We start from the raw sequence: 12,465 nt of genomic DNA, 5'->3' as shown, positions 1-12,465 counted from the left end.
AACTAAAAGAAAAATGCACTATATGCAATAAGTATATTTAAATATTGAACACTTTTGAAATAACAATAGATAAATCTATTTAAAAATTATCAAAAATAGATTATTTCCACTTCTTTTTTTACAAAATACATGGAGATGATCTATTATAATTTTTTAGAATTTGATATTTAAGCAAATGTAATATGTTTTCCGAGTAATATTATTTTCTTCATTCATATTTGCTATTATAATTCATTTCCAATAATTCTGAATTTATTATTGTATACACTAATATTTGAATGCTTTTAATTTAAGAATATATTTAACTTAACGAAAATTTCAATTGTGATATCAAAATTTTTAAAAATCTATCGAAAAATAATCATTCTAAACAATAATCGTGTATCGCATGGACAAAAAGATATAGTGTATATATATATATATATATATGATTATATAGATAGATAGAGGGGGGCAGCAAAGCTTATCTATTGGGCCAAAATTTTTGTTCTCGACCCGAGCCTTGCCCATCAATGATCGATGAACTTATGCTTTTGCTTGCACCACCATCGGCCTCTATTGTATTGAGTCTATTGACAGCCCACCCACCAGTTACTTCTCAGTAATATCCGTAAGTAAAATTGAAAATGAATGCCATGTAAGTATTATTTATAGGGTAAATTGTACTGGTGGTCCAAAATAGTTTACAAATGTTTCATTATGGTTCAAAAAGTTTTTTTCACTACATGATGGTACAAAATGTTTCAAAATTGTTTCATGATGGTACAAACCGTCAACTCGAGCTTGACGCCGTCAAGCCGAAGCTGACGTGGCTACTACGTGTCACCTCCTTACTGACGTGGCCAAAAAATTTTAAATAATTCTAAAAATTTTAAAACTTTTAAAACTTTTAAAAATATTTTAAATTTTAAAAACTTTTAAAAATAATTTTAAACTTTTAATTTAAAATTTAAAATTAAATTTAAAAAATTTTTATTAAAAAAAAAATAATGTTAATAAAAAAAAAAAAATTAATTTTTTAAAATTTTTAAAATTATTTAAATTCTTTTTAAAAATAAAAAAAATTATTTAAAAAAATTAAAATTTAAAATTTAAAAAAATTCTAAATTTTTTTTTCTATTTTTTGTATTTTTTAAATTATTTTTTGTATTTTTTAAAAAAATTAAAATTAAAAATATTTAAGAAATAATTTTCAAAATTTTAAAATATTTTTTTGTAATTTTGTAATTATTTTTTTGTATTTTTTTGGACTTTTTAAATTTTATTTTCTCTTAAATGATATGGCGCACTATGATTGGTTCTACGTAACAAAAGTGACACATAGGACGCGCCACGTTAGTAAAATGTTAACGGCGTTAGGGCCAATTAACGGTTTGTACCATCATGAAACAACTTTAAAATATTTTGTACCATCATGTAGCGAAAAAAACTTTTTAGAACATAATGAAACATTTTTTCATATGTCTATTACATGTTTTATAATGTAATTATCAATATATCTTTAAAATTTAAAAAGAATAAAATATTTTAATGATTAATTCCATTTTTTTATTAGAAGTTTTGAACCATTTCTGAATAATTTTACTACTAATTGTCTTCTTTAATATATTTAATGTAATTATTAATATATTACACGACTTTATTCCATATATTAACTCCATATAAATTTACCCGTTTGATTTGGCAATCTGATTTTAAGATTTTAACTTTAATTTTAACTTTACTCACTACACAACAAAAGTCAACAACACAATTATTCCTTTTTCATTTTCTTCAATTTTTTTAACCATTCAATTCAATTTTTAATAATAAATTATTTCAATTATTCATTACTTTTTTCACAATTAAATAATACAACCATTACTTTTTTTCAACTATTCAATATTTTTTCTCGTAATTCAACATCACAATCATTACAAACCAATTAAAATCAAAACTCAACTCAACTCAACTCAATTCTAAAATCAAACACACTATAATAATATTTCAGAATACTATTTTATGAATATTTTTATGTTACCGTAAATTCATAAATGTAGGGGGTTTTACCTTTTACAAACTAACATCTACATGTAATAAATTAATTATATTTTAACAAACTAGCATCTATTAATATTTCTTTAATAATGTATAAATATTAATTAAATACTAATAATGATTAGAGTAGTATTTGCATTTATTAGCTACATCAAGTCAATTTTAGTTTATATATAGAAATAGAATATAGATATAGATGTAAATATAGATTTGATTTCAGATAACCCTTTACAACCTTTTTTTTGTATTTTTCCAATGAAATTTCGGACTACTTTTAAATGAATATATATGAAGTGTTTAATTCTATAGGAAATAAGATCGTACTCTGATATTTTTAATAATGTATTTTGAATTCTTTCTGACTAATTCTTCAAAGTTTAGATCCACACCTAGTAGCCAACATATGTATGGTGCCAATGAATACAAGTATATATAAGGTTCCAGCTCCCAAATGTGTATGAGTCTTCATAATTCAAAGCCGCATATATCTTCAATAACATATGATATATAGCCACAGATTAACAAAAGACGAACATAAATTGACCAATCTATATATAACGATAAACATTAATAGATATTCAATAATTCATCTCCCTTCTTTTTTTCCTCGTCGTGTTTCTCCTTTCTTCACATGTAAAGCAATAGATATAGAAGAGATGTGTCCCCTTGTCCAGCTATGTGCTATTTAACTAGCTAGATTGAGTTCAAATCTTGAGTTTCTCATGAATTAATCCCCGGAGGGAACAAGTGGCCCTCTCCTGATTATTCAAACCTCAATCATCCTTTTCGGGTGAAAACAAATTCAAAACCAATTTTAGTATATAGTTAATTATGAATGCCTTCAATAATCATAACAATTTGCTTCAATGAAATATATTGCAACCGGGTCTTGATGAAAACCTTTAGTTAGCTAGGGGTTTCTTGCACAAACCATGCATGATATTTACTGACGAAATCCCTCCATTGAAGGCTGCCTTCTTTTCCTTCTTTTTTTTTTGTTTTTCCCCCCCTTATATATAGCACCAACATCGGTTTAGTTTCAGTTGGAAGTACTTACTTTCAAGTTGCAAATGTCATGAATTTATATATGAATTTATACCAATTAAATTAATTACGACATTTGCACTGTAACATCCATTTTAATTAACAGTTTAGGCAGAATGTATACTCCCATGCATATAAATACAATTTTCATATGTGTATGCTTTTGATATAAAATCAACAACACAATCGTTGCCATTCCATCTCATACAAAATTGGTCCAATTAAAATATGCACAACTTAATAAGATATAGATAATTGATTTATTTATGAGATTCTGAAGTAGACATCAATCATTAGTACATACATATCTATATACATATAGCTCTGATGCGTAAAAACACGCAGTTGCAGCATCATAATTCAATACGCAATTAAGACTTAATATATAACACATACATGGAAACTGAGAAAGGAGGAAAACCTGCACCCTGAAAGCCCTAAGTTGCATACATCCAATTAGTAGATGCATGTCAGCTAATACTTTGTCATTGATGGATATAAAAGCTTCTGGAAGGGAACAAGAAGTTCCTCAGAATATCAGCTGTTGCATTAAAAGTAAAATACTAATTAATGCTGATAAAGAGTACTAATTAAGAGAGACTGATAGACTAATTAAGGGTCGTTTTTCCCTGTAATTGGAATGATCATACATACACCAGTTTCAGGAGATAGCTGCAGACATAACATGTCATATGTATGGCTCTCCGAAGCTTGATGGCTGCAGGACCATTGAGTTGTAGTTGATGTCCCAATTTTGGGCCGGAAGGGAGAAGTCATTCTTCTTGCTGTCTTCAGTGTTCAGTGGAGGAAGGTCGTCGCCACCAGGAGGAGCTAATGATGAGTAAAGATGATGTTGACTAGGTTTGACTAATTGGCTTGACGAACTTGAATTGGAGTGATCCCTAATCGATTGGTGATGGTGCAATACAACACCATTGCTGTTAGGAGGAGCTAATGACGAGTAAAGATGATATTGACTAGGTTTGACTAATTGGCTCGACGAACTTGAATTTGAGTGATCCCTAATCGATTGGTGATGGTGCACTACAACGCCATTGCTGTTAGGGCTCACACAGCAGTAAGTCTTCTCTCTTTTCGCTCGCCCCCTGTCCCTTGCCCTAGCATTTGCCCAAGAGTCCTCATCTTTCCCCCGAATCAGCTCATGAATATTATTAAGCACTTCTTCTTGTGGCATCTCCTCCTTAGAAATAGTTAGATCTGATGATGATCCCTTCGAGTCATCTGCTGCTGCTTCTTTTTCTGACCCCGCAGGGTAAGCTGCTGCTCCTGCTCTCCCTGTCTGCTGCTCCTTAGCCCTAGCAGCCTCCTTGATGGCTCTCTTGGACTTGGTGAGGAGCCACTCTAGGGTTTGGCTGGCCTTGTCGAACCCAAGCATGTCCTGGAGATCGAAGAACTCCCGGGCAATGCCTATGGACAGCCTCACCCTCCGGTCCCTCACTCCCTGCGCCGTGCAGATCTTGCTGTGCCTGTCTTTCTTTGCAGCTTGAGCTGCGTTCGGCGGTGGAGGAAATGACGATGAGCTGAAAATTGCGAAATTCGGGCTGTTTTCATGGAAAGGACCCATGTAATTGTTGTTAGATAGAGTTTCATGGTTGAGCAGCAGGAACTGATGATCATGTGTAAGCGGATCTTGGTGGTTGTAACTGAAAGGAGGGAAGGGATGGGATGAACAAGCAGGAGGAGAGGAGGAGGAAGGTGGGGGAACAAAGGGTTGGAGATTGGGGCTCAGCTTGACCGGCCAGTTGTTGATGTTGCTGCTGCTGTTGTTGTCGTTAGGAGCAAACATGATGGGGATGAGTAATGCGGCTCTGATCAATGAGAGCTACTTTGAGAGAGAAATGTACCTTTTTCTTTTTTTTGTTCTTTTTTGCCTCTTTTTCGCCAAAAGAAGGAGAAGCTCCTTGCATCCAACACTTCTATTTATTATTGACCCAATTTCTTTTATCATTCCACGCACGCAGGTGCCTGCCTGCACTTCCCTCTCCAAATTAAAAGTAGCTTGTCAACAGTGGGAGGACGAGAGGGAATAGAGCCAGTCTCCTTATACTTTTTTTTTTTTTCGGTTACAGGCGGTCTTCGCATAATTAATCCGGAATTTGTATCATATATAAGCTCAGATATTATATGCATAGTTATATTTGAAACTCATAATTCATTTCATATTATTTGGAATACAAGCTAGCTAGCTAGCTAGCTAGGTCGGTCAGCAGAGACTCAGGATTCAGGTTTTTGTTTAACAAAGACGTTTGGTCATTATATATATAGGATGCCCGAGATAATAAGTTCATTATTTTCTGTAGGCTAATAAGTTCACTTTTTTTTTTCTTTTCGGTAGGCTAATAAGTTCATTATTAATTATAACTCGGAAAGAGGATCATTAGTCTTTGCCTAATTGGTATTCCATGCATCAAACAAATTAGGAAATATTTATTTTCTATAAATATAATATTGATAAGTCACTTTTAGGCCGGTTATGTCACCTATATATAGAAATAATGTGACTGTGGCTCCTAGTACGGTATGTATGTGTGTCATTAATTAATCAATTAGCCATAATTATTTTACTATATATCCGAAAATTTCTGTCTTAATTCGTTGCTCTTTGGAGATGGAGGGACGTCCTAATCCAGCTTAAGTGTTCCTTCTTGTAGTTTTATTAGTTTTCTTTTTCAAACTTCAACCCATATCCCACGGTAAAAAGATATATAATATATATATATATATATAATTTCTTCCTCTCTTGATTTTCCGCAAATTCTCTTGGATGTGGTATTGTCTGTCTTTACGTAAGTTCAAATTATTCATATGAAATAAGAGTTTCTCTTTTCGAGAAATATATTCAATGGATATGTCATTTAATATATAGTGAGACATTTTGGCCTGTGATGCTCAACAACTCACTAGCTCATTAAAATTCAAGTTGTTTATCGGCTGAACTAGTTAGTTTGCTAAGAACTTGAGTTTTATGTGTTACTAGCTAGTTGAGGGTGTTACTTAATTAAGATCAGTTGCGAATTCAAATAAGTAATCACTGTACATTTTCTTTTTGTGCTCTAAGTAGTAAATTTTAGCTAATTAATTAGTTAAGAGTATCGTCCTTTATTGAACTTATTGCAGCATTGTTGAATTATCTTCAGAAAAGAAAAAGAAAAAAAGAAGGAACTTGTGCATCATTGGCCCCAAAAAAAAAAAGAGGAAAAATTGTTGCAGCATTCCTTCTCGCTTAATTATTTACAGTGCAGTGCTTCTACCACAGCTTGAAATGTCCAAGTAATGACTTCAGCTGTACTAGCACATAGCAAGTGCTGCATTCATTCTCCTATAAATGTGGGCCTTTTCAGAAGAAAGGGGTCCTATCCTACTAACATACAAGCTCAATTCAATGTATCCAAAATATAAATTTCAGCTATAAGTAGGGCCCTATCCTTCACTGAGCTCATCATTCCGTGCATATCGTATACCTTGCGTGATCGATCAATGACTGCAGTGTTGCTAGCTGTACGTGAATGCTTCCAATTTTCTAGTACTTCCTCAAAGCTATCTCTAAATGGTATAGAGTACATCTGCTTTAGCCCTTAGGAAACTCAATCGTTCAAAATAACAAGAAGCAAATTGTTTTTCCGCTGTATTTACACTGACAATTAAGAAGCAGAGATGGAAAAGTAGTTGGAAAGTACAGAAAGCCAAAAGAGAAGATAATTTCCCAGGAAAACTTAAACCAAAGGGGCTGGGAATGAACGTACGTGTTTCGACACCTTGGGTGTCCGAGCCTTTGCTTAACTACTCGTGCCAACAAAGTAGCATGATGATGCATCTATGAATGATGTGGATTGCCTCCTTCTTAATTTGTTACTTCACATACCCCTTAAGGGGTTTCGAGCTGCAATATGATAGCTTTCTCTTCACCATTGATCATGCATCATACCAACCTCACCCAACCTCATGGAGTTCTCTGGAACACTCGATATATCGCGATCGAGCTTTAACGGTCATCACTGGTCTCCTTAATAATCCTGTGCTGCTGCCTGTCCTGGAACCTGCCTACTGTTATGACGTGACGGAGAAACATCATTAGAGACGCCAGCCACAGCACATCGTATGTTTGCTGAATATATGTAGTTCTTGGTGGTGCAAAAAATGCGAAGAAGTGGAAGGAAGATCTTCATATATATGCTGTCTCTGTGCGGGCGTAAATATGTAGATGTATATATATATATAAAAATTTATATGGAAGCATGAATATATGGATACGTTATATGTTTCTGTATGACAAACAACAAAACTTATGTAGATATTGTATTGTAGAGCTGGGACTTACAACAAACCAACTTCATTCAGCAGCCGTAGCTGTAGTTCTAAATGACTCTCCTGGATTTTTTAGTTGGTTGCCATGTCGTTTGACTGAAGAAATTTTCTATTTGTTATTTCATTGTCATATACTATATATATGTATGCCTAATAAAGAAGTTGAAGCATCAATCCATGCAGGGAGAATTTTATAGGGCCGACCCGCTCGACTAGATTAATCATAGTCTAATTAGGCTTCCGGATACTAAGATTCACACCGAAAAAAGAAGTTGAAGCATGAGAATTAAAGCTGCTTTACAAATCTAATATATATTTGTTAAATAGAGAGAGGGACGATCTGTGAAGACTGCAAATATGTATGAGGGTCTGTATGTTTATGCTCAACTGGATGCATGGGCTTGGCACATAAATAATTAAGTGCCAAATTATTTTTGACGTGCATGATCAATTTTCTCATTCTATGGGATAAATTCGTTTGATCACCATCACTAATTACATATACACGCACAAGATTTTGTGTGGGATATGGAATATATACTTTATAAAACTTGCCGTGCATGTATAATTATGGGCTTACATATACAATAATAATAATATGTGGCACAAACCTTTGGCAGTGAATATAGTTTATTGAACGTGGCCAAAATATGAATACATATATATATAAATATACATATACATATATTATTGAACCAATTGAGATCCGCATACAGCTGGCTAGGTTATGGATTATGTTGATTAATTATGGGCTAGCTTCAGAGACTTATTGCATGAAGATGACATTACTGGGCTTGAGTTGAGCCCTCCACCATGTCATAGTTTGATATATTGGAGTTTGCCGGATTCATCTAAGGCCCATTACTATTCTTATATCGTTGATGATGTTGATCATATCCATTTCCTACCAAGAAAGGACATACTGGCGAGAAATAGTTTCTCCAGATGAACGATCAATTGGGACGGGGCTCGAAATGTCCATTGACACCTTTTATACCACTGCCTCTACGTACAAAAACCTAGCCATATTCTCTCTCTTTTTCCCGGTAGAAAGCCATATTCATTTTTTTTTTCGATATGTATTTTGGTATCCGGAAATCCATTGATGGCAGTCCCCCAACTAATCCAGTTCGAGCTGGGTCTTTTCATTGAAGAGTAAAATTTTTCCAGCGTGAATTTTCTCCATCCAAGTGATTTGAAGTCGAGACATTTCTTAAATAGAACCTTTTTTTTCGGTAAATAGGGAACAATCATCTTTAATTACAACGCATCTCTATAGAAAATAAGCTGTTAAGATTGTCTATATATAGACTCCGTATCCAATATAAGATTTCTCCACCAAACTGTCCACTACCATCTGTCACCATTGTCACTTGTTGCCCCTGCCAATGACTCCATTGCCTATGCCTTCTCAGCTCTGTCCTTGCGCATTTGCAATTGCACTTGCAGACAGCAATATATAAGAGACCAAACCTGAATTTCCAAGTCAACTGACACAATGATATCCTGCAACGAAAATGTTGCATCCATTTCTAAACCTTCACCCAAGTGGAATCATTTTGGGCTCTGGCCTTTACGAATGAGTATCCATCCATTGTAAGTTATAGGTGATCAGATCATATACATGAAGATATTAGATTTTTGTTTATACATTGCATTATTTGTCACTTATGAATTCATGAATCGACCGTGATTCAATAAGCATACATAAATCGCAATTCAATCTCGTACCTCTTTCCTAAATCGACTCGGACTCTTGAAGTTGTGTAGTTCGAAAGATGCAAAAGCCTCCATCTCATTTTCAGAATTTATAAAATTGGTCGGTCCCGTCTTAAGCAGAACGTTTATCACATGGGGATACCTTTTCAAGGGTATGCATCACTACAAAGATTCCCCACTTTCATATGCCTCCCATCATTAAATATACACAAATTTACACAGGAACCCAATAGAACAAAATGGAGCAGAGAGCACTTCAAATTTCTAAGCTCACGAATTTAATGAATTTACATCTGAAATGAAAGCAAAGGCAACTGAAAATTCTTCTTCTAGTTAGGCAGACGCTTCTTCTTCCCGATCTTAATTCAAAAAGTTTGACTGCTCCCATTGATGAAGAACAGTCAGCGCACAGCAACTCCTCTTCTCCAGCACCGTCCATGACTCCATTAATATATTCATAATACTTCAACTTTTTTTTTTTTATTTCAATAGGACGCGTCTAAAAATATTAATATGCCCACATGATGAACAGTGTTCCGCAACTCTATCTATAAAAATGGCATCATTCCCGCACTATTTCCTCATCAATACCCCCCTTTCCTGTGGACCTTCCTCCTCCTGCACTGCTGCCGTCACAGAAGAAGGCATTTTTTCGAAGAAGAAGAGGCAGGAAACCAGAGAATTATGGCGTGTTCAAGCTCTGCTGCTCTTAGAACAGTCTCTCCTTCAATGAGACTAGCTGCCCCGAGGCTGTCGGCGGCTCCAAGCAAAGCCGGCGTAGCCTCAACATTAAAGGGCTCGAGCCAGTTTCTTGCTCAAGCTCCTAAGCTGATCTCAGCTCCCGCTAAGCTCGGGTTTTCAGCAGTTGCCAGAAGGCCGTTCACCTGCAGGAGCCAGGCGAGCCCTTCGGATGATTCAAGGCCATGTAGGATTGATTAATTAGCAAGATCTTTCTTGTTCTTCTTCTTTTTTTGTCTGTGGGCTTGATCTGGTTGAATCTGCCTTTCTGTTAAGTAATCAGTGTCTGATTTGATTTGTGCAGCTAAAGTCCAAGAACTGTACGTGTACGAGATCAACGAGAGAGACCGTGGAAGCCCGGCGTACCTCCGGCTGAGCCAGAAATCTGTCAACTCCCTCGGCGATCTTGTACCTTTCAGCAACAAAGTTCGTAAATTTATGGCTTTCCCAAGCAAAAAGTTCCGATTTTTACTGACTGACAAGCGACAACCTCTACTGTCTCGATCAGCTTCTTGCCCCAAATCGGACATATTTTAGTGATTTGTTGTTGGTGTGTGTGGAAATGAATATATATATATATATATATATATATATGCAGGTGTACAGTGGGGACCTGAAGAAGAGGGTGGGGATCACGGCGGGGATATGCCTACTGATTCAGAACAAGCCGGAGAAGAAGGGGGACAGGTACGAGGCCATATTCAGCTTCTACTTCGGGGACTACGGCCACTTAGCGGTGCAGGGGCCCTACCTCACCTACGAGGACACCTACCTGGCCATCACCGGCGGGTCGGGGGTCTTCGAGGGGGCGTATGGCCAGGTGAAGCTGCAGCAGCTCATCTTCCCCTTCAAGCTCTTCTACACCTTCTACATCAAGGGGATCAAGGACCTCCCGGAGGAGCTGCTGGTAAACCCCGTAGACCCCAGCCCTTCCGTGGAGCCAGCCCCGGCCGCTAAGGCCTGTGAGCCCGGCGCTACCATCGCCAACTTCACCGACTGACTGAATAGTTTCTTATTCTGTTTTTTTCTAGTTCTTGTTTTTTTTTTTTTTCCTTTTCTTTTTTTAATGTGGAAATTCCTCCCCTGAACTGATCTGGAAGTGGTGTGGTGAGCTAGTGGGATGATCAGATCAATGATGCATCTTTCCCTTGATGGTGAAAGCAAAGCAATAATGGAATGGTATGGTATGGTATGGTATGGTGATTAGTGGGTTTGCCTTTGCCATTATATTTCCTCCCCCCCTCCCCCCTTTTCTTTTCATATTCTACTCGAGCCGTGTCTGTTTTGGCCCACTTCTCCATACGTTGTCCATTACAGGGAGTTAGTTTGGTACATGAGATGTTAGCTTCTCTTGGTAACGTATTGTGGACGAATAATGATAAACTAAAGCTCGCTAAATCCTTCATTTTTCTGATCATTTATCCATGAGTACCAATTCCCTGATCTGTTTGATCTCACTTTTTATCTAGTGACCTGTTCGGTCTCACTCCGTGTTATTACTTATTAGATGGTGATAGCAAGCAGAAATCACCTGATCAATACGTGCTCTAGTGCTAAAGTTATCCATGTGTTGTCGTGTGTAATGCTTATAATTTCTTTCTATTTGATATGATACTTAATGGATATCACTGTACCAATGGTTTGGCAATTGGCATGATACTTACTATATGCCAACTCATATCTTAGAGAATAGTTACTCTCGGTGATCCATCCGTACATACTAAACAGAAAACAAACGAGAAGTGGAATTTATAAAATTTCCATTGACTTTATGAGAGGCCATTTTCAATGCAAAATCTCGAGCTATTAAGTGATTGAACTTGAGTCTCATATAACCCCTGAAATATTTTTTTTCCCTTAAATCTCATATGGCCGGTATAGGATGTGCTGTCTAATTCACGCACGGTTCATTTTTCTACAAGTATATATCTCACCAAATTATTGCTGAAGACAAGAACAAAATGTGAAAGGATTACACTTGGTTAGGAATTTAGGGTCGTGAAGTGAGTGAGTGATCGAGTGACCAATAATACTCTTGATAGATAGATTGAATTTCAGAGGCAAGTGGACTAATTTCAATGTTAAGCACATCAATTTCTGTTGCCCTTGATGACAGATCTATCTAGAGAGTACAGTACTCCACCATGTGAAAAATGAAGAGCTGACTTTGTGTCTGACTATAATCATGTGAATCGTGTGTATATTGCCTCTTCTTCTTCTTGTTTTTTTTTTTTTTTTTGCTCGGCGTGTGTATTGCATGCAATGCATCATCTCATCATGGACAGTGCCAGCGGGATCTAACAATTGAATTGACTTAAATGCAATACATTTCTTAGATTTCTTCGAACGCGCACACGTTAAGGACTCTGGGTTTAGTATCAAACATAAATCATGCATCCACATGTGACAAGCTTTAGTTATATTATTGTGTTTCTTGCTTCTTTAGGCTTGGGAGTTCCCTCGCCTCATCTACTCTTTGAGAAAGTGAATGGATTTCCCCTGCATATCTTTTGATGTGCGCCACCGAAGCATTCGGAGGTCTAACGAGATTTAATTAATCCAGATCATAAGAGTAAATCTTGACTTTAACTTATATATCTG

General features: G+C 35.9%; 2 protein-coding genes across 2 annotated transcripts; one reads left to right on the top strand and one right to left on the bottom strand.

Annotated features, from left to right (window-relative positions):
• Positions 1-3,339: 3,339 nt before the first annotated feature.
• Positions 3,340-5,248, bottom strand: LOC116207357 (transcription factor DICHOTOMA-like). Its single transcript, XM_031540266.1, has 2 exons — positions 3,736-5,248; positions 3,340-3,622 (listed from the first exon to the last, which is right to left on the bottom strand). The coding sequence occupies exon 1, from the start codon at positions 4,886-4,888 to the stop codon at positions 3,770-3,772; it is 1,119 nt and encodes a 372-aa protein (XP_031396126.1). The 5' UTR covers positions 4,889-5,248; the 3' UTR covers positions 3,340-3,622; positions 3,736-3,769.
• A 4,451-nt stretch (positions 5,249-9,699) lies between these two features.
• Positions 9,700-11,281, top strand: LOC116208666 (allene oxide cyclase, chloroplastic-like). Its single transcript, XM_031542206.1, has 3 exons — positions 9,700-10,051; positions 10,169-10,290; positions 10,463-11,281. The coding sequence occupies exons 1-3, from the start codon at positions 9,811-9,813 to the stop codon at positions 10,862-10,864; spliced, it is 765 nt and encodes a 254-aa protein (XP_031398066.1). The 5' UTR covers positions 9,700-9,810; the 3' UTR covers positions 10,865-11,281.
• The last annotated feature ends 1,184 nt before the right edge of the window (positions 11,282-12,465 follow it).

The sequence above is a fragment of the Punica granatum genome, chromosome 5 (genome assembly GCF_007655135.1).
Source record: "Punica granatum isolate Tunisia-2019 chromosome 5, ASM765513v2, whole genome shotgun sequence".
NCBI lineage: Eukaryota > Viridiplantae > Streptophyta > Magnoliopsida > Myrtales > Lythraceae > Punica > Punica granatum.
The sequence above is the reverse complement of the archived record's forward strand: the minus strand, read 5'-3'. Positions and strand labels throughout refer to the sequence as shown.

What these genes read in the sequence shown, in the direction of transcription:
- LOC116208666 (XM_031542206.1), top strand. Translation starts at nt 9,811, where the DNA reads ATGGCGTGTTCAAGCTCTGCTGCTCTTAGAACAGTCTCTCCTTCAATG. An exon ending in TTCGGATGATTCAAGGCCAT is followed by an intron (nt 10,052 to 10,168) that starts GTAGGATTGATT and finishes TGATTTGTGCAG; the next exon opens with CTAAAGTCCAAGAACTGTAC. An exon ending in TTGTACCTTTCAGCAACAAA is followed by an intron (nt 10,291 to 10,462) that starts GTTCGTAAATTT and finishes ATATATATGCAG; the next exon opens with GTGTACAGTGGGGACCTGAA.
- LOC116207357 (XM_031540266.1), bottom strand. Translation starts at nt 4,888, where the DNA reads ATGTTTGCTCCTAACGACAACAACAGCAGCAGCAACATCAACAACTGG.